Source organism: Candoia aspera, chromosome 1, assembly GCF_035149785.1.
Source record: "Candoia aspera isolate rCanAsp1 chromosome 1, rCanAsp1.hap2, whole genome shotgun sequence".
NCBI lineage: Eukaryota > Metazoa > Chordata > Lepidosauria > Squamata > Boidae > Candoia > Candoia aspera.
Window position 1 is genome coordinate 78,064,461 of NC_086153.1, and position 21,851 is coordinate 78,086,311.

A 21,851-nucleotide genomic window follows, 5' to 3' on the forward strand; every position below is an offset into this window, starting at 1 on the left:
CCAGAATGTGTTTGTTCGGTTTGTGGGGAAAAAAAATACACTTTTCATTTCATGCACATCCCAACTTCTTTCTAATGCACATGAACGGTGCACAGGTTTTACATTTGGCAGTTTGCCTGTAAAACTCAAAAGACAAAGACAGCAACATAATTTATGGACTTGGCAACCAGTCTCTACAGCATCACAACATTATCTGTAATGCACATACAGTGCACATTTTTGCATTTGTCAATCTGCCTGAAAAAGAAAGCACAGCAACATTCAGTACACACAGGTTAACATCATTACATCACAACCCATGAACTCCTCAGTTTTCAAATTCTTAATACTTCTTTTTATTTTAGATATAGTAGACATTATGAAATGTTATTATAAGAATTCACAATACACTTCTGCAAAAGACTGTGTTATCTTCCTGGAATGTAAAAGTAAAAATAGTTTTATAAAAGTTGGACAAATAACCCAGTTTTTAATGGTTTGTTACAGATACGTGCACGAAATGCAAAACACAAAATAATATTTTGTTTAGCTTGGGCAATGTTTCCTGTGTTCTACCTTAGTGAACAACTGGAAATCCAAAAGGTCCTTACTCCCAAGCTATAAACTGTAGTGACCTTGCTGTATGAACATGACCTTTCCTACCAAAATTCAGAAAAAAATTATCCTGTATAACTCACTCAAATATCTTAATATTTACAGAAATGCCAAATTTGTCAAGTCTGGACTTCTTATTTACTTGAAGAGAAATATGAGCTGATAGGTTGATTATTTTATAATGTATATTGCTAGAATGTTGGCAGAAATTACTGTTCAAATGAAAATCTAAATGACCTGAAGATGTGCAAATACTATTCATTTTGTGATGTTGATGTAATTGCACTCTGGATAGCTAAAATCAGAAATGAGGAAGGTGAATTGTGATGTATTAAAATTTTTAGGTTAGAATCAGGATTTTGACATGGATCTAGAAGAGATTGGAGAAATACAAAAGTGTAATATAATAGTAATTCCTAGTTTCTCTCAATGTTCTTGCTTCCACCTTCTGCCCTGTGAAGATGCTGTTAGCCCATAATCAGAGGTAGTCCACCCACAACACATTGCATTAATTTAAGTAGAACGTTGCAATGCTTACAGTTCTGAAGGCAGAATTTCTCTAACCAAAACTAATTAAAAGTGTTCTTTGCCACCAAAGAAAAGTCACAAGATAGCTAAAAAAGCACTCTTGAACTAAAAGCTTTATTTCTTAACGGAAGTGCAGGCCTTTCCAGAATATATTGAACATTATTATCCCAAACAAAAGAATGGCTTACTATCAATCTCTCTCTCTAATATGGACTGTATTTCAATTTGTTGGTTCTTATTTAATCTTTTGTCATGGTCAGGATTAAGTGCTACGATGATTCGCCACAATATGGTAAAAAGAGAGAGACCACAAGAAAGAAACATGAATTTATGAGAAGATGCATCTTTAGTGCACCCTACAGTACAAATGCAACTTCATTGCTTTTATATGGTTTTGTCTGTAGTCTAATGAACATGGAATCAAATGGCACCAAAAACTGAGACAATCAGAATGCAAATTTTATATTTATGTGATCACTAGTCCAGTGGGGTGGGGTGGTAAAGCACTGCAATTGTTGAGATGTGTTATATGCTTCTGCTTCTTATGATCAGCATATCACATGTGAATTAATCATGATCAACACTTAAATGAGAATCTTATGAAAACTAACTTTCAAATACCCTATTTGTAAACTACTATTTCTTCTCACCAAAAGAAATGTTAATATTTTTATCAGGATTCTAAGGGCACTTGAGAATGACACAATAATAGAATGTGTTGTTAATTTGAAAGTATCTTTAGCCATGTTAAACTGGTTCAGGGTAGATATTTTTTAAGAATTTGACAGCTACTTGACACTTGTGAAGGAGTAAGCTGCTTAATAAATTAGGTTTATCAATTAGTTGAATAGAATTTCATTTTTAAACGTTAATATTATAATGTAAAGTAACATGCACAATTAAAATAGCAGTTGAAAATCTTCTGTTTCAATTTTTGTTAAACATGGATGAAAGTAAGACAATAATTGTTCAACTTCGCATTTTTTAAAAAAAATAGAAATGGGCTCTATTTCTTTTTTCTGAAATGATTTGAAATGTATTAAGTATCTAATTATTTTCTTCCTTTTCTCACAGATGATTCAACTCCTAAGCATGTCAGCAGGGTAAGTACTATAGAATTATGCCTCAGTTCCTGAAAGTTAAATTATTACACAGGCTTTCTGTTCATTGCAAATTATTCTTTTGATGTATTACACTTCATTCACTAAAGGAAGTCCAGAAAAATTGCCAGTGATTATATTCAGAACTTTCAGAGCAGTTAAAAGTAACAGCATTCATAACTTTGGGAAGGAAATATAGGCCCTGCAAGCAAGTATAATAACCTCACTAGGGATGAGCAGGCTATCTTAAATTTACTTTGAAAATTAGCTTAGCTTTTTGACAATTACATTAAATCATTAGAAAACACCATTTTCTTTTTCTCCCAGTTTTCTTTCTTTCTTCTGACATTCCTCCCCTATCTCACAAAGCCTTCCCTTGAAGCAACAGGTATAATTAACAGATGAAGTAGGTACAACACATTTTACAAGGAATGTGAATCTTGCTTTAAACAGGACTAGCCTATTTCAGTGCAGAGGAGTTCATACAGAAGACTTAGTTGTATTAATATAGATCTTATGGCACAAATTAATTACCTGGTAAGGTGGTTCTTTGCAAAACCTGTAGAAGAGAACATCATTATATTGTTGAAGAAATGGAATGTAAAGCTGGACTGTCAAACAGTTACTTTCCACTGAATTTTCTACCTTTTCACAGCTTGCCATTATATTGGATATATGCATACTTCTAGGGTTTTCAGATTTGGGCTGCAAAAGTCTGGAAGAGCAAAGGGTTATAGCATTAGGTACCCCAGTACTTTGCAAAAATGGGTTTGGCATAAAAGCAACTGACTCTAATCTTTCCTGTTGGCCCTTCATCAGTAAATCATCTGTTCCTTGGAGCATTTTGCAAAACCAGAAGGGCAGTCAGATTAATATCACAGATTCAGCATAATGTATATCATATAATTATGTATATCCCATTTGCTTAATTCCAACTTAAATCATCATAGGACAATTTGGATCATGTGCAAAAATACTGAGGATACAAAACCTCTTTTGATCATAGTATATACAAAACGATTAAACTACTTAATCAACCCAAGTATATACTCTTCAGAGTAAAAACCTGTCAACTTTCAGCAAAAAGTTTTTGATTCAGCTCTCAGATATGTTGCAAGTATGGCATCAGAGTTAACTTTTTACTTGATCTGTATCTGCCTCAAGTGTGTGTGTGCATGTGTGTATAAGATGAAGCTGCTGATTTTCTGAGAAGCTTAAAGCACGTTTTACCAAAACTATACTAATGAATGTCAGTATCCATGTGATTTAAATCTGGAATTGAAGTGAAAATATAATCTAGATATAATTGTTAATCTCTCTTTGAATGGCAAACACCAAATGGCATATAAAAACAAAGACCTGGTTTCATGGGTCCAAGAAAAGAGAAGGTAGTCAAGTCTTCAGTTTATAGCTTGTACCTTAGTTTTTGCACTGTAAATGGAAGCAGGGATGTGCTCATGGAAGTGAACTCTGTGAGTGGAACAACTTATCCTAGGAGCTGTACTTTTGTCTTGTAAATTGGAGTATCGTTTTTTCCATAGAACAGAAAGGTAGGGTCCAAGACATTGACTTCATTATAATTTCCACATTCAGTGAAAATATTATAAACATGGTATATGTTTTACACCAAAACACAAACTGCACAAAGGGCCTATATAAATGTATTATGGTGGGAAGAATCTTTTAACCTTACCTTATTTTTTTTTAAAAAAGGTAGTTCAACAAGAATGACTAAATCCCAGTTTGGTGGGAAGCGTTGTTTAAGCGGGCTGTCCACATAAATAGACATTTGTAGTATACTTGCTCATGTGCATACAAAGGTGGAATGATATTTCTGCTTGATTATGAGCTTTCTCTTAAATAAATTTTAATTCTCATGATTCACAAAGTATTCTTCTTTAAAATAGCTTCTGTGTTAAACTGAAACATTTTCAAGAATGGAGGTACATTTAGCTGCAAATACTGCAAATTTCTAATCAGTTTTCCAAGTAATATATTTTATGAGCAAATCACTAAACCAAAAATATTTTGTTGATGTAAACATCAGCACATAGATGGAAATACCTTAAATTATTAAATGATTTAAAATGGAAACGTACTTAAAATGTTCTTCTAGATAAATTATTTTCCCATGTACGGTAAATGCCTGACTAACAGTAAAAAAAATACAGTGCTGAAGTTAAAATGTCCTACAGTAAGTTCCAAACTGAGTTTTCTTGTGATTTGTTCATTTTTTGTGTAATTATTACTGAACTGCAGGTGTCTCACATATAAACATGGTAAATAATGTAAACATCATCCCCTCAAAAATGGAAAATACTGCATATGTTTTTCTGGGTAATATATTTTGTTTCCTCCATTTTGTGATGGAATGAATGAAGATAGTAAATTTTGGATATTTTTCATTCCCATATTGCCTCATTATAATATCATTATCTCTTCATTTATTTTTGTATCAGCTAACAAGGCTTCTTGTTATCAGTAGATTTCAGTTCACTGATGAGATGCACCCATATGAAACACAGTATGTTTCATTCCTGGATTTTATATGCTTTCTTCTATTTTGAATATAAGAATTCTGTTAGTGTTTCATAATCACTTACCAAATTAGGTGTTCCAATGGTTTTTAAAAGATTAAAGCAATTCAAATCTTGCTGTAAAGAGTCCTGAGGTATAAAAAAAAAAGTTCCAAATTGGGTATTGCTAAAAATCACTGACCATTTCTTTCTTGGAAGAAGTTTCACACATCATGCTAATTCAGTTTTCTCCATCCTGGTGCCTCTTGCATATGTGGACTTCAACTCCCAAAATTTTCAGGTAGCACAGCCATCACTAAGAACTGTGGAATTTGGGACCATTGATAGGCAACAATGGGAATATCAGTGGAAGACAAGTATTACATTTACTATGAATGTCATACTTAGGAAAAAAATGTGTACAAGATGTTTTGCCTTTGGTAGATTACTCCAGTATTGATTGCCAAAATAGACAACTCATTTCTAAAAATTGATGGAAATGCAATAATTTGGTTGATCATTCTTTCACAGTTGGTGGCAAGGTTGTAAATGTTGAGGACCACTTTGGTGCTTTGAGAATTTATCCTGTGATTTAAATTTAGAGCATTTTCTGCCTTTCCATTCATCTGTGAATAAAATCTAAATCTTTTTCTTCATTTTTTAAATACTGGCATTCTACAGTTATGTGTTAAAAGAATCATAATTTAAATTTATGAGCTGACTCTCAGCTACTTAATACTTAAAATGTTGCATTATCACACATTGCAGAGAAATACTTTTTTTCCCCTTAAATTTATATGGCCACCCATCTCACAAAAAAAATGACTCTGGGAGGCATACAACAATCAAATAAAACAATAAATATATAATAACAGTCATTATTAAAAATATAAAACAATCATTATTAAAATATAAAAAATATAAACAAATCAAAGGCACAGGCGAGAGTGAATATTAGCTGCAGTGATGGAGCCATCTTAGAATGTCACAGGTTCTGTGGGAGCCCCAGGCCTGAGATCATAGCCAGGTCTTGAAGGAGATTTATCTATCTATCTATCTATCTATCTATCTATCTATCTATCTATCTATCAAATTTATCACAGCCCATCTCCCAAAAGGGACTCTGGGTGGTTTAAGAGTTCCAGAACATTCTTCATAATACCAAAAGGAAATTGTTGAAATATATATATTTTTTACAAATTGAATTTAAGCTTTCTGATTTTCTAATAATGTTCTTGGGCCATTAAAAGCGAACAAGTAACAATCTGCATGCAGAAAGATAGCTGTGATGTACTTTGGATAACTAGATTACTTTAAATTTGAACTCTTAGTTGTAGCAAAGCAGTTGAATCAGACATATTGCAAGTACATGTTGTTTCCTCTTAGGAAATAACCTGCCTATCTAATCTAGAACTAATATGGAAATCCTCCCATATTAGAAATGAATATGGTGACTCCTCATTTCATGTTGTGATTTTTTAAAAAAAGATTGCTTAACAATAGAAAAAATTAAACAAGTGTTGGTATGTAGCATTGTGAAATATTCACAAAATCAAGACCAAGATCCTAAGCATACTTTAAAAATATCAGTGAATAGATTGGGGTTTGATATATAGGTAGTTGTTTTGTGTACGTTGAATGTTCAGTCAACAGCTTCTAGGCAATATAAACTACTTGACATAAATATAATTGTGCTATTCTGTACAGATGCATATATATTATTAAGTCAATTTAGCAGTTTCTGCCATACAGGAGAGGGATTTTTGATTGAAGCCGCCCTCAGAACTTCTCTAGAAATATTGATCTTTAACATTTATGATTGGCATGTACAACACAATAGTATACGTACATATCTTTTCAAAAGTACTTCATATTAATTCCCCCAGATTTATTTCTAGATAAGCGGGTAGGCAGACTTGAAGCCTCACACTACAATCTTCAGTTAGTCCTACTGAATACACATGGGTTTACTTCTCAATATTGTTGTTAATTCGTTCAGTCACTTCCGACTCTTTGGGACTTCATGGATCAGCCCACGCCAGAGCTTCCTGTTGGTTGTCGCCACCCCCAGCTCCCCCAAGGACGAGTCCGTCACCTCTAGAATGTCATTCATCCATCTTGTCCTTGGTCGGCCCCTTTTGCCTTCCACTTTCCCTAGCATCAGCATCTACTTCTCAATATACTGTATATGCATTAAATATATTTAATGCATATATATTTCTCAATATATATGCATTAAATATATTTTTTCATGGTAGAGTTGTATCCCATTACTTATTGTTTGTTGTTTATTCGTTTAGTCGCTTCCGACTCTTCGTGACTTCATGGACCAGCCCACACCAGAGCTTCCTGTCGGTCGTCAACACCCCCAGCTCCCCCAGGGACGAGTCCGTCACCTCTAGAATATCATCCATCCACCTTGCCCTTGGTCGGCCCCTCTTCCTTTTGCCTTCCACTCTCCCTAGCATCAGCATCTTCTCCAGGGTGTCCTGTCTTCTCATTATGTGGCCAAAGTATTTCATTTTTGCCTTTAATACCATTCCCTCAAGTGAGCAGTCTGGCTTTATTTCCTGGAGTATGGATTGGTTTGATCTTCTTGCAGTCCAAGGCACTCTCAGAATTTTCCTCCAACACCACAGTTCAAAAGCATCGATCTTCCTTTGCTCAGCCTTCCTTATGGTCCAGCTCTCGCAGCCATATGTTACTATGGGGAACACCATTGCTTTAACAATGCGGACCTTTGTTGTCAGTGTGATGTCTCTGCTCTTAACTATTTTATTGAGATTTGTCATTGCCCTTCTCCCAAGGATTAAGCGTCTTCTGATTTCCTGACTGCAGTCAGCATCTGCAGTAATCTTCGCACCTAGAAATACAAAGTCTTTCACTGCTTCTACATTTTCTCCCTCTATTTGCCAGTTATCAATCAAGCTGGTTGCCATAACCTTGGTTTTTTTGAGGTTTAGCTGCAAGCCAGCTTTTGCACTTTCTTCTTTCACCTTCATCATAAGGCTCCTCAGTTCCTCTTCACTTTCAGCCATCAAAGTGGTATCATCTGCATATCTGAGATTTACTTATTGCAATCTATATTATGTTGCTGAACAGATCCATGAATGTACTTCCCACAGCTTTTGTGGATAACCAGAATTTTGAACAGCAAAGCAAGATTAATTCCATAAATACAGAGTTAGGCATTCAAAATAAATAAAATATCTTAATTATAATTTATTAGGGATGAAAGACAGTACAAATTCGTACGATCTCCAAAATACTAGGAATTTCCTTTTTCTGTTAATCTGTTGAAAAATTACTATATTTACCAATCAATCCCTGTATCTAGATTAGAGTAAACATCCATGTCACTCAGTTTAGCATATTTTCCTTGATGTTTATTTATTAATCATCATCAGATATCAAAAACATTAAGTGGTATTGCTGGGACCAAAGGGAGGCAAAAGGAGGGAGGGAGAGAGAGAGACATGAACAATAAACAAGGACAAAAACAACAATGTACATAATTTCGATATCTAAAGGCACAAAACTTTCCAAAGGTCCTGGAAGCAATAGTGTGGGTAATTAATACAGTATGTACTGTCCCAAAGGGAGTGGCCTTTGGTTATTCCTCTCTTAATTTTTAATGTGCTTAACAATAGCAGAATAAAGATGTAAAGTAGAACACCAGGTGGTCCCTTCTTGATTCTGTACTATGAAGAAAACAATTTGATGGATGGAGATGATGTATCCGACCTTATCAGGTTCTTTTTATTTTTATAACAGTGGCTATTTTAACCTATCAAATCTTCCAAGATATAATGATTATATATTTTTAGAAACATAGGAAGTTGCCTTAAATCAAATAAATATTTCAGTGAGCTCAATATTATTTATTCAGGTTGGTACAACTTTGTTAGAATTCCAGAAAATAGTATTTCCTTGCCCTGCCTTGAGATGCTGGGAATTGAATCTGGGACAATTTGTATGTAATGCATTCAACTATGACTAACTTGTACAGTTGATTTCAGTATGAAAAACAAACATGATTTAACCTGGATCCTGTCCATAGGAAATTGATATTGATAAACTGTCTGGAACAATAGTTTATTGTGATTCACCTTTCTCTTTGGTCTAAGCATTGAATGTTTTCTCGGCTGAATTATTCAGCTTATAAAATAACTTCTTTTTCTCACAAATGCCACTTAATTATTTATTCATAGGTGTTTGATATTTTGAAATGCATTCTTATTTCCAATAGTACCAGAATTCTGATATGCAAGGAATGGTGTACGAACTGAACAGCCATATAGAGAAGCGGTTGGATATAGGAGGGAACCACCAACTGCTCTTGTATGAATTGAGCGCCATCATTCGAGTGGGTAAGAAAACATGTTTTACATTTGGAACTAAAATCCATGCATAGTTTGATAAAACATTTTGGGGATATTTATACACAGGTGATATAGAATTAGTCTGATATTAATGCAGACTACTCAGACATCAGTAAATGAGGATATTGTCTAATTACCTCATAATGAGTGAAGGCAAAAATGATAATTATTTTATTTATAATTTATTTATCATATTTTTATCACTGCCCATCTCCCCCATAATTAGATGCCATTGAGTCAGGTCCAGTTCCTAGTGACTGTATGGACAAATGCCTTCAGTGTTATCCTATACCAGTGGCAATCCGCAGCTCTTCCAGGGACATTCCAGTGGTATCTCTTATCTATTATTTCCCTCTTAATTCGCTTGCTTTAGGATTAGTCTTTTCTAAATCCTTTCTTCTAATCTATCACTTGCTTACATCACATTAGTATTAGAGTTTCTCACATTAGAGTATTAGAGTTTCTCCTTTCTAATCATCTGTACAAGAGAGAATAATCTGTCTTTATTACTTCCAGGACTGATTGATTTGTTCTTCCTAACTGCCCATGGTATTTATAGGCACTCTCTTGAAATCCATAATTCAGAGGCATGTATCTTCTTTCTCTTACTCTTTCTCAATATATGGTTTTCACAGCCATGTATTACCACTGGGAAAACCACTGCTTTAACTATTCTTATTTTTTTTGTCACAAAAATATGCTATCTGACAGATTTTGGGTACTATAGTTGTCTGAACTTAAAGTGAATTTTCTCTAGCACAAGCCTCACAGTTTTCTTTAGCAAGATTAAGATGAAAGTAGCATTGATACAAGAATTCCAGTAAATCAACTATTTTCAATTTAGAACCAGTATTAACTAGAGGCAATAGGTACATTGGGTAAGACATTTCTGAGTCTTTTTCTCACAAGCTTACAATGAACCAAAAAGGAAGTAGATCCCTTCTCTGGTAAGGGTGAGTTTGAGCTGTGGGTTGCTATACAATAGTTGTTTGAATCTTTATCAGTCTGAGAACCAACTATTATATAATCATCTATGATCTTGTCTAGGTTACTTCTTTCTTCCTAGGATTAATCTCTTTACTTCATCAGCACACTGTCCATCTTTGAGTATGCACAATTATCCCACCATGTCAGGGTAGTTACCCCCCAGGATGGGATGATGCACACATTATATAATATGCGTTAGATGAGGGTTGAATGAAAAGTAACGCCTTCAGTGCTATAAGTCACCAACAGATTGGCAGTACTGGTGTTGTAGAAGCTCTGACATGATCTTTAGCATCTCTTCTTTCACCTCAGTTGGCAGGAAGTTGCTGTGAGAAAAGGTTCTGTTGCTATTGTTTGTGAAACAATAGTGTGCTGTAAGCTGTGTGCCATTATTGAATTAATGAATGCCGAAGAAGTCCTTCCAACTGAATTTCAATGCCAAAATGCAGGTTGTTTCTGGCAAAGATTGTGCTTACATCAGTACTGTGCTTTGCTGGGCCAAAATGTGTTACCTGTGTTAAGGGGCAGCTGCGGAGAATTCTATTGCCAACAGGGAATGATCTGTCCATGGCAGGGGACTGATGGTAACACCCCCCAAATCCAGATCATGATGCCACTGCAAGGCAAACACCAGATCTAATGTGTCCCCCCCCCCATGGGAGTCGGGCCATGAATAAGTTGGACCAGGTCCATGGCTACCATGGTGGCCATGAACTCCTGTGCTGCCTCAGACCCCAGGCCCAGAGATGGCAGGTCGAAATCCCCCAGAACCAGAAGTCTAGGAGCACAGGCAGGGATGCAGCTACACTGCAGGGAGGAAGGTAAGTGAGCAGCTATTGCCACTGATCCCTATGGCCCAGCCTCACAAAGAGGATCTCACATCTGGTAATGTCTGGGGCAGGGCCCCTGGAGGCCACCAGAGACTCATAAACAGCAACAGCCACACTCCCACCTCTGCCCTGGAGTCACAGCTGATGCCACACTCAAACCCCAGGAAACCCCCCCTTCAGTGCCCACCAGGGTGATGCAAGTCAGGTTGGCCCTCTGACCCACAATCAAATTGTAAATGAGGTGAACTTTATTGTAGGTCAACCTGGCATTAAGCAGCAGCAGGCAGAAGCCAGAGCCACCAGAGCTTTGGAAACCAGGTCTTGGGGCTGAGCGCATGGGGCCAGAATGAATATTGGTATTAAACACTGGTGCCGCCTGCCCTGAGAGTGGCCTGACCCCTGTTTCCCTCTGTACCTCCCCAAGCCCATCGCCACTGCAATACCCTCCTCTACCAATCCCCCCCCTCTCCCTGTCTGGGTCCCCTCACCCTAGCATCCCATCCCCAAGGCACTGAGAACCATCCACATCCAGCCTAAACCAACCTATAGACAGGCAGGCTCTGCTCAGGTTCTGGCACTTCTGTAGCACAGTTAGGCCTCCACCTGAGGAGGCCCTCCATCCCAAAGCCTCCCCCAGGCCTTCCTTCACACAACTCTCCAGCACCCTGAACCAAACCTTACTGGTTACCATGGAAGTTTTAATGTTTTATTATTTACCAGAAACAGTGTATTTTTTTATATTTATTGTGGATGTTTTATTGTTTATAGTGTTGTATGAATCATGGACATTTTAAATACTTTAAGCCACCATGGGTTGAATGGAATTGATGACGTATGAGTTAATGAATGAATGAATGAATAAATAAATATTAAGGTGAATTAAGTATACAGTATCTTATGATAGTATATAATCATAAAACCATTTAAATAGCTTTTTTAAAAATTTGGTACAAGCTGCTATACACTCTAATGGACTAATTGGAGGAATAGGATTCTGTTACACACAAAAGCACATAATCATGATAATTTGCATGATTTGCATAATTATGGCATTACATAAACACCACAAATTGTGTTATTTGCATCAATTTACTGTATATCATTTATGTAATAATGTTATTACCTAAATGAATTGGGACAAAGAGTTGCATACAAAGTTCAATGCATACAATTTTACTAAATTGAGGGTTCACTGTGGTGAGAAAATGTATATGCAAAAAATAAACTTAATTTTAGACATAATCAATAGTTAGTTTGCATTTTTTTCCTTTATATGTAGGAATCAGCTGATTTTATGATGAGTATTTTCTATTTTTCCTGATCTTTCCATTTTAGATACCTTTCAGTGCAGTGCTGGTTGTTAGATACTGTTGTTAAGGAGTTTGGAATGGATGTTGTGCATTTATTCATTCAGTCTGTTTCCTGAGTGATTACATCAGAGTTAAGATTTCATTATTGATTATACTAATGAGGTAGCAATGGCTTCTGGATCCAAAGAAGCTGGAATTCAAAGCAGGGAATGAATTGCAGGCTATGAACAGGAAGTACTGGGGTAAACATGCCTGGAGAAATAAATTTGATTGGAAAATCTTTTTCCTAAGCTGCTCTAGCACCCTAACTCCACTCTTTTGGACAGTACAGTACATATAACTTGTATTTTTCAGTTTCTATTAAATAAATTATTTAATTAGTAAAAGGTGTTAGTATCTAGCTTGCATAGATTTGAACAGTTATTTTCTTATAAGAGTATATTCTAACAGAAATGTTTTATGGAATTCCATTGACCACATATTTATATTTAAACACTGCTACAAATTCATGTAATATATTAATGCAGGATCTTTTGTTGTTTTATACAGTTCTTCATTTGTAATGCTTTATATAGTAGACTAATGTTTAAAATATATTCTTATGTTAATAGGAAAGCACTCTATTCAGAAATAGAACATATATCATTTTTAACTTTTTAAAATGATTGCTTTGGCAGCTACAAAGGCTGATGGGTTTGCACTGTATTTCCTGGGAGAATGCAATAATGTAAGTATTGGAAAACTGTAATTTATAGAAATAATGCTCCCTTCCAGGTTGCTTTATGTAATATATTGCACAAAGTTTGACAGTGGATAACTATACATTGCCAATCAGTTTTGTAAACGTAGCTGATGAATTAAACTGTTGAAACAGTTTGGTTCTTTACACAGCTTTCAAAAGTCCTCTGCAATGATTACTTTTTAAAATTTACCAAACTGTCAGGTTAAACCAATCTATATTGTGGTTCACCTTGTTGGAAACTTATTTCCAGCCCTGGATCTAAAAGCAGTGTATACAATGTAAACATTGAGTTATAGTATTGATAGGTTACAGGTTGTGGGCTAACAAATACCTCAGCCTCTTTTACCTCTTCTGTTATGCAAGATTTGGGATAAGCCAGCTCCCTGCTCAATGAGAATCTAAATTAAAGCATCCCCATCAGATGGTTGTTTAGCTTCTGCGTAGCACATCTAGCAAAGGAGAGCCCCTGCTTGTCTGAGTCATTGGCTCCATTGGCTCCATTGCCAAACTGCTGTTGCTATTCTGAAGTTGTATTTAATATTTACTTGGAATCTCCCTTCTTGTAAATTTAATTCATTATTTTGTATACTGTACACTGGAGCAATAGAGATGGGTTTTGACCTTTGAATGCCATTCTTTTAGTTTTTTTAATTTATTTATGCAAAAATGTGTATACTACCTATTTCATTACAATATTACACTGCCACACCAGAAATGTACAGCCAACAAAAAAATACAAATATTAACCATATGGCAGCCCTAGCACCATTTGCACCCATACGTTACACTCATAACACCCAGACATCCAAGATGTCTTAAGAGCTTCAGCAGGTATCCCAGGAAATAAGGCAAAGTACAGGGGCAGCCACCAAGAAGGATCATTGTGAGGCTCTAAACCCTTTAATTCACATAAGATGGGGACACTTAGCAGGAATGGATAATTTTAACATACAGCACAACTCCTCATGCTTTTTTAATTGCTTTTGTTCCTTTTAAATACGTTTGATCCTTTGGCTGCTGTATTCCAGTAATGGAACACATCACGCTTGGAATGAAGCTACTTAGATTAGCAATGTAGTAAAAAAAGGTTTGATCATGTGCTGCTTACCAAAACCTTCATGGTATAACTTGCTTAGACTACATGATTTGTATCATTTACATATTTTCCTTTTTTCATGAAAAGAGGGCATTTGCCAACACTTACCAAAACTACCAAAACTTTTTCCATTTTTAATACAACACTTTCTCTTATACAGGGCCTTTTGAACATCCTTAGGAATTATTAATAAGAGAATTTACCAAAAGGTATTGTGAAATGTATAGTTTCTACAATACCATCTTGGTCTACATAGGGTTTTTATTTGAAGTACTCTAATGATCCACAAAATATGATCTTTTTTCAGCAACAGTGCTTCCTTTTTCCATCATACCATATTAATTTGTAAATTGCTATACTATTAAATTACCCATTCATTTAATTTTCTTTAAAAAATACATCTATATACCACTAAAACTCTCATGTCTGTTTGTTTGTAACCTTTAACTGGGCAAAATGGTGTGTCGTAGGGCAACAATTTTTGAACCAAGGTACCTCAAACGGGCTAACTTACAAAATGCATCCAAAATCCGGGACCCATGAATCCCATGGAATTGAAATTTGGCAAATTTTATAAAACATTTTATGACATAGAAATTATCATAAAACATTTTATGACATAATACAAAATGTCATGAAACATTTCCTGTGGTCATCTCCTAATGCTTGACTGTGCTATACAGTTAAATATGAATGACATGGGCTGTTTTCAAGGCAGATACATCTCTGAATATCTCCCTGAATTTTTAAGAACCTTTCCAAAGAAGGCAGTACATTAGAAGCCCTGCCATTACTGAAGGCATTGAGGAATCTGGTAAGGAAATATTTCTGAAACAATGACTCAACAGGTCATGGGTTATCTAGTTAGTATCTATTTTGTATGTTTATTGATTTTTAATATTGTATTTTTCTGCAATATAAAAATCTGAAGAATTGTTAGTATATAATTGCTGGTCCTTTTAGAATATTATAATTTAATAGCTGTTATCTTTCACATTTGCAAATGTCCTTGTGTTGGCATTCTTTAAAAAAAAAGATGGATAAGAAAGTAAATGATTTGGATATCTGCCTCTCGTTTAGTTGACATGAGATCTTTATTCTGAAGGAGAAAATAAAGAAGACAAACACATCTTCATGCTTTGCGGTATAATACATGGGTAAATGGAGACAGTGCCACCTAGTGATTCTGCTTAATATTTATAGGATAGAATTGCAATTAACAGGGATTGTTAATATTTCTGATGGATTAGATCAAAGGAACTGGGTGGAATTTTATATGCCCAGTGTTCTGTTCTGACACCTCCTTTCCACTAGACCCCCATGTACCCCTAAAAAGTCAATTCTTTTTAGAATTTTGTACAATGATGTATAAGAGTCCCCATGTGAGGAAGAAAGTTCCAGAATTCCTTCAGACTGGAACAAAAGTATCTTTTTGCTGATGCAAGTCACCTTTGGATCCAAGTTAGGGTCTGTTGTTTGTCTACTCGAGAGTGCTTGGATAAACTAAACATATCATTTGTTTTAGGTGAACTAAAGTTCACTGCTTCTTAGTTCAAGACAATATAAATAAAGCACACATAAGCATTCAAGTATGATGCAAACTTTATCATAAGCCTTATTAACAGATATTACCAACATAAAAGCTTAATATTAAGCTGGTATGAAGCTAGATTGCATTCATGATACTCCAGACTATCAGACTATCATGCCAGGCTCAGATACATATTCACTCATTTCAGGTATAGAACCTACATCTTCATGAGAGAGGGATGCATGCTCTGGGTCATGTAGAGACAGATTTTCCCCAGGCCCTTTCTTTCAGCTGGATATAGAAAAGTTTTGTTCCTTTTAGAAAAGATAGAAGCTGGGTGCCAAAATTAGGGAAAGGAGAGGATGATTATTCTCCCAAAGTGCAAGAGGACCTGAATCTTGTAGTCACACACATCTATGCTTTGTGACCAGCAGATTGCATTATATATCTTTTCCTCAATTTTTGTAGAGAATCTAGCTCTGACCTTGAGAAGAAAGTAGGAGAGTATCTCTCACATACATCAGAATTATGGAGAGGATGTGAGGTAAGGCCTCTCTTGGAAGATAGGTAGAAACAGTAGGAACTGTCAGACAGCTACCCTAAAGCAGAAATCAGGTCCAGATTATGTAGGCCCAGAGGACTTTGGGGAATGGGGTTGGGACTTCCAGCCTTTTACCCCAGAAGCTCAGCTGGGTTTCCCCTACATAATCTCCTAGTAATCAATATTGCATTAAATTACCACTCTCCAGACATGATTAATTACTTGTCATTTATAGGATGACTATTTTATTTATACTGAACTGTTTGGAACCCTCAGCATACTTCTGTTCAATACTTTTAGTGGCTTTTTTTGGCAGTGAACTTTCTTTTCAATTATTCTTATAGACAAGTCTAGTAAATATAGGGCTACATAATTTAAAAGAAACTGTAAATTAATTGTGTGTTACATGTGCTTAACCTATCACCATAGTCTAGAATCTTTGAGATTACTTGTTGCTTAAACCAAGAGAGTATTGGCTGGGGGTGGGGTGGGGGTGGGGGTGGGGGTGGGGGTGGAGGCAGCATGCTTTTCTGAGAGCATATTCCATACTGGATGCTGCCACCAAGAAGGCCCTATTCTTGGCCATTGCACTGTGACCCAAACACATCATTAGGACCTACAAGCAAGGTCTCCCTTTTTCCTATTTCAGATATCAGGTCAGTACAGCCTTCAGTTGTACAAATGAAGTTGATTTATAAATTGAATAAATAGGTATCATCTAGATTGTTAGAAGTGCTTATAAAAGGAATCCATAGGTTGGAAAGTAGTTGCATATTTCACTCCAGGTAATGGAGAAATCATTAATGAATTTTGGGGGAAAATGTACATTCTGAATAGATGTATAAATAAATATATAAATACAAATATGATCCAGGAAGAATATTATTCGATTAGGTGATAATATTGAATGGTAGGAAATAAGATGGGAATGGTAGGAAATGAGAGGAGAAAGTACAGAAAAATTGAGTTAAGACTGAATTAGAATAGTGACTGTTGAGTCTGTTTTTTTAATACTAGGTTTAAGTATGAGTCTACTCATGCATACACATGACAAAGAAATAATATAAATCTAAAAGCAGGCTTGACTTGATTGCTTATCATGAAATGTTGAGAGAAGCAGTGAAGGATATAAAGGGGATGAGAGATGGTGAATGTTGATCTTTCTAGAAGTCTTAACTGAATACTTGCAGTGGTTGACACAAGTAGGCATCATCAATGGGATAGGGAAGGACTTACCTGATTTGCAATGTCTCTGGTGATGTAAACCAATTCAAATATTGGGTAATTTTTTTCCCCCTCCATATGAGGTTTAAAAACTTTACTGGTGATAGCAACTCAAAAAGTAGTGCTACTATTGCAGTGCTTTGTAACTTTGTGGAAAGCAGGATCATTCCGGTGAATGAGTTTGTAGACAAGCGACAAGTCAGGCTTCTTAATTTCAAGAGCTCTGTAAGAGCATTTAGACAAATGCACTTTCATATTTCATTTATTTATTTACTGTTTTTGTTGACTTGTGGGCCACTTCAATCACAAAGTGATTTTTGGTAGTTTACAGAGTAGGATTGAAACATCAAGTAAATAAAATCAAGTAAATAAAACCACTCACTCACTTAAAGAGTACATTGGCACACACCAGGGAGAATAATAGTACAAACATATTCCCAACCAGATTACCAATGTGGAGAAAGCCATTTCCTCCTATCCCAGAGCCTGACAAAAGAGCTAGGCTTTACAGAAGCTCTACCAGGTCAGGACCACATGGGTCACAGTGGATGCTGTTCCATAGAGGAGATGCTGTTACTGAGAAGACATGTCTCCTAGGTCCCACAAAGTGATAGTGCTTTATAGCTGTGATATGGTCAGGCAGAAGCCGTAGGAGAAAGATGGTCCCATAGGTAACTGGAGCTTGCGCTCATATCTCCACCCTGAGCATGCAGAGATCTAGAAGGCATCTTGGTACATGGGAAGATATTACTGATATGCTGCAATGGATGCAGTGTAGCTTATTTATATTTTAAGTTCATTTTTTATTTTATTTTCTATAGTTTCATATTTAAGTTCATATGACGTTCTAATGGGTTGATTATACACAGACTTGAGGTATGTACAAGCTGTGAGCTTTCACATGGTCATTCATAACATGTAGAATATTAATTATGAATTGAGATCTGTATCTCAATTGGGTTGACCCACTTAGGTGATCTGTCACTGTTTATCAGTCTTCATGAGATCTACCTGAAACAAAACAATAATTTAAAATGTTTTTGTCATATTTCTAGAAGTACCAGCATTGAATGTGAACTGTTAGATTTTGATTTCATATGTGTGTAATTATTTATTGTGGAAACAATTTAATTGCACTTTCTTTTCTTTTCTTTTCTTCTTCAGAGTCTTTGTATGTTCACACCACCAAGAATAAAGGATGGACAACCAGAGCTTGTTCCTGTAGGACCAGTTAAACTCGGCACCACAGTATCTGCTCATGTAGCCAAATCTAGGAAAACACTATTAGTAGAAGATATTTTGGGGGTAAATGGTTATCTTCCTTAAAAATAATATTGGACAGACCATAAAGAGGAGATTAGTTGGGTAGAAAAAGTCAGATGGAGTGAAATTCTATAGTACTGGTAGAAATGAACTTTTGGAGGGGAATATTGGGAATGGGATGAGAAGCATGTCTATTGTGGAGGTCCCAGATATGCCTTCAGAAAATTAAGGACTTCAAGCTACTGTTATTAATTTTTTTTTTGGCTATCAGCCACAAATGTAGGTGTCCAGATCCAGGAGGATTTATAGCTTATTTGTTTTCATCAGATGCCCCAGGATTGGCATTTTCAATCCCCAAGGCATCCATTTCAGGAATGAACAGGTCCCTGTACAGCAACTATTTTGTGACAATGCCCACAATATGTTCTCAAAAATTTAACTCAGCCCAGAATCAATTCATCTACTTTAGTATTGCCTATACAGGTAGTCTTCGTTTAGTGACTACAGTTGGGACTGCCAACTCAGTCATTAGGTGAAGCAGTCACTGAGTAAAATGGTGACTGTGCTTACAATCTTACTTTAGCTTTCCTTTGCTTTACAGACCTGCAAAGGTCGTACATGCGAAGATTGGTCACAAAGTTACTTTTTCATCACAGTTGTAACTGTGAAAATTTGCTAAACAAGGCAGTCACTAAACAAGGACTACCTCTATCCAAATTCCTCAGTTTACATCTGCATTTTTGTCAATCCTGAATCTCTCTGCCTTTAGTTTTACTTAGGTGCAGTTCAGTAGTAGAACAATGCAATGGCTGGATACGGTTATCCAGGGATTCATACAGAAATATCTTTTCTAACCTATATGGAAGTGTCAGGAATTCCAAACTTTTGCATACCAGGCATCTTTCCCTCCAAGGTATGATGTTTTAGAAAAACCAGACAACTTCAGTAATATCTGTTACAATACCAAAATTCTACAAACATTCCTTTATGATGTAACAAATCAGTAAAGCTGCAGCCTCCATTTTCTGGGAAACAATCCCTAACTTGACTGAAGCTTCAGTGGCAAAAGCTGTTTTACCAGCATGGGATTAAAACGCATGCATTATTTGATAAATATGTATGCTATATATTCAAGAATATCATTGTGTAAATAAAATTAAATAGATGTAAAAACTGAGAGCTACTGACAGAATATGAAAGAGGAGAAATTCACTATAACCTAGCAAGTCCATTGCAAACATAGAATTTTTTTCCCCATCCTTTTTCCCCATAGGAGAAGTACTGAATTTCTGACCAATGCAGATAATTTCTCTTGATAAAAATAATACAACAGGAAGGCTCTATATACTTTTCTATGCATCTAGTCAATGTAGTTTAGATTCTACAGTGGCCATTAAAGCTTGATGATGATGGTGATAATGACAACGACAATTCTTTTGCCATAATTTAGCGCCAAGTGTTTTTACACTTCAGTATTGGACAGAATCTCTGGAAGAGAATCAGTGGATTTTTGCTGAAATGTTTAGCTAAGTTATCCTAGTTATTGATAAAACTGTTTCATGATATGATAACTGAACTAAATATTATACCATTCATATAAAACAGCATTTACCTTTCTAGGATGAACGGTTTCCCAAAGGAACAGGACTGGAATCAGGGACTCGTATCAAGTCTGTGCTTTGTTTGCCAATTGTTACTGTACTTGGTGATCTGGTTGGTATCCTGGAGCTTTATCGAAACTGGGGTAATGAAATTTTCCATCTCAGTCATCAAGAGGTAAATCCTAAATGTAGCAGTGAGCATATTCATATATAACTCCATGCAGCTAACTGTAGTTCTGTGGCTGGAAGCTATATTCATTTTGAAATCAAAACGTTGCTAAATAAGACCATCAAGACACATTAGCTCAGGAGTAAAGTTTTATACAGTGGCATGATGTGCATGAGACACTAGCTAGAACATCTTTCACTTGGCCATACAATCAATACTGATCCTCGGTGGGTTGTGCAGAATCATTCTCCTTGGCTTTAGCAGTTGTGTCAGTGTTGCAATCAGGAGAAAAAGTTTTCTTGGTGGCCAAGCCAAGGTTATTAAATGGATGCAAAGGGTCAGATAATGCCCTGAACCACCACAGTTGTCGCCTTTAGTTCTTGCCTCAAGAAATGTCCTAACATGCGGCAGAGTCTTGCATAGGGCAGTGAGTGTTCACCATTGTTCAGTTTGGTTATATTTCTTCCTCTGGCCAGATTCTATCCAATGATCAATGCTTCTCCTTTAGAGGAGGATGACTGCCCACTTTTCTGACTGTGCTTAATACATGAAAAAGCCAGGAGAAACCTCTTGTGTCCAATGCGAAGACTTTGGGACTATGTGTTCGATGTAGAGGGTCTCTAGTCATTATTCATCTCATTGAAGAAGGCAGACTTAGGCAGCTCCATGGAGTAGAAAGACTCAGTATTCCATAAGGGAATCCTTGTGCTAAGTCTGGTAGTCTTGTGGATTCAGTCTGAAGAAGGAGCACAACACTAATATCAGCACTTTTGTCCCTCTTGTGTCCTCTTGGTAGATGTCTTTGTCAAATACACAGATGTATAATGCAACTTGTACTACAGCAAGGCGTTCCGTGAGTCATACTGGCCACATGACCCGGAAGTGTCCTATGGACAACGCCGGCTCCAAGGCTTTGAAACGGAGATGAGCACCGCCCCCTAGAGTCGGACACGACTGGACTTTACGTCAAGGGAAACCTTTACCTTTACCTTTAAGGCACAGAATAGGATAGGACTCCTTAAGGGAGAGCACTGATTCTTTATCTGGTATCTCCCTTCTGTCCTACTTCTCACATGAATAATGGAAAGATTTCTTAAGATCCACTGCAAAGTGTTTATTTGTAGTATTACAGGTAGTTTGCAGTACTGATGTGTCTCTTGGACTAGGTTTACAACTAGTTACAGATATAGATAATACACTTTTTTCAGATATTGTGGTAGCATCTGAGTTGCATTTCAGATAAAGTAGGATAGGGCTAAACTAAGCTTTTTCCCCTTTTCTTCTCATTTCATTTTCTATTCTTGGTTGTGGGTAACTTGGCATTTTAGGAGGCACTGTATTGGGCTTTCCATGGATACCAATATGATTAAGTACTTCTATCTTTCCACAAAGAGATGAAGATCATGGGGTGGAGGTGGCTGTATCTTAAATTAAATG

At 36.2% G+C, this 21,851-nt stretch overlaps 1 protein-coding gene across 1 annotated transcript in view; it reads left to right on the top strand.

Moving 5' to 3' along the window:
* The window catches only part of PDE10A (phosphodiesterase 10A), a 126,348-nt gene that overhangs the window by 62,150 nt on the left and 42,347 nt on the right, over window positions 1-21,851 (top strand). The window contains exons 3-7 of the mRNA XM_063307696.1: window positions 2,197-2,225; window positions 8,988-9,108; window positions 12,925-12,974; window positions 18,546-18,686; window positions 20,265-20,420. Of these exons, the coding sequence (XP_063163766.1) occupies window positions 2,197-2,225; window positions 8,988-9,108; window positions 12,925-12,974; window positions 18,546-18,686; window positions 20,265-20,420 (497 nt within the window). The remainder of the gene's footprint in view (window positions 1-2,196; window positions 2,226-8,987; window positions 9,109-12,924; window positions 12,975-18,545; window positions 18,687-20,264; window positions 20,421-21,851) is intronic.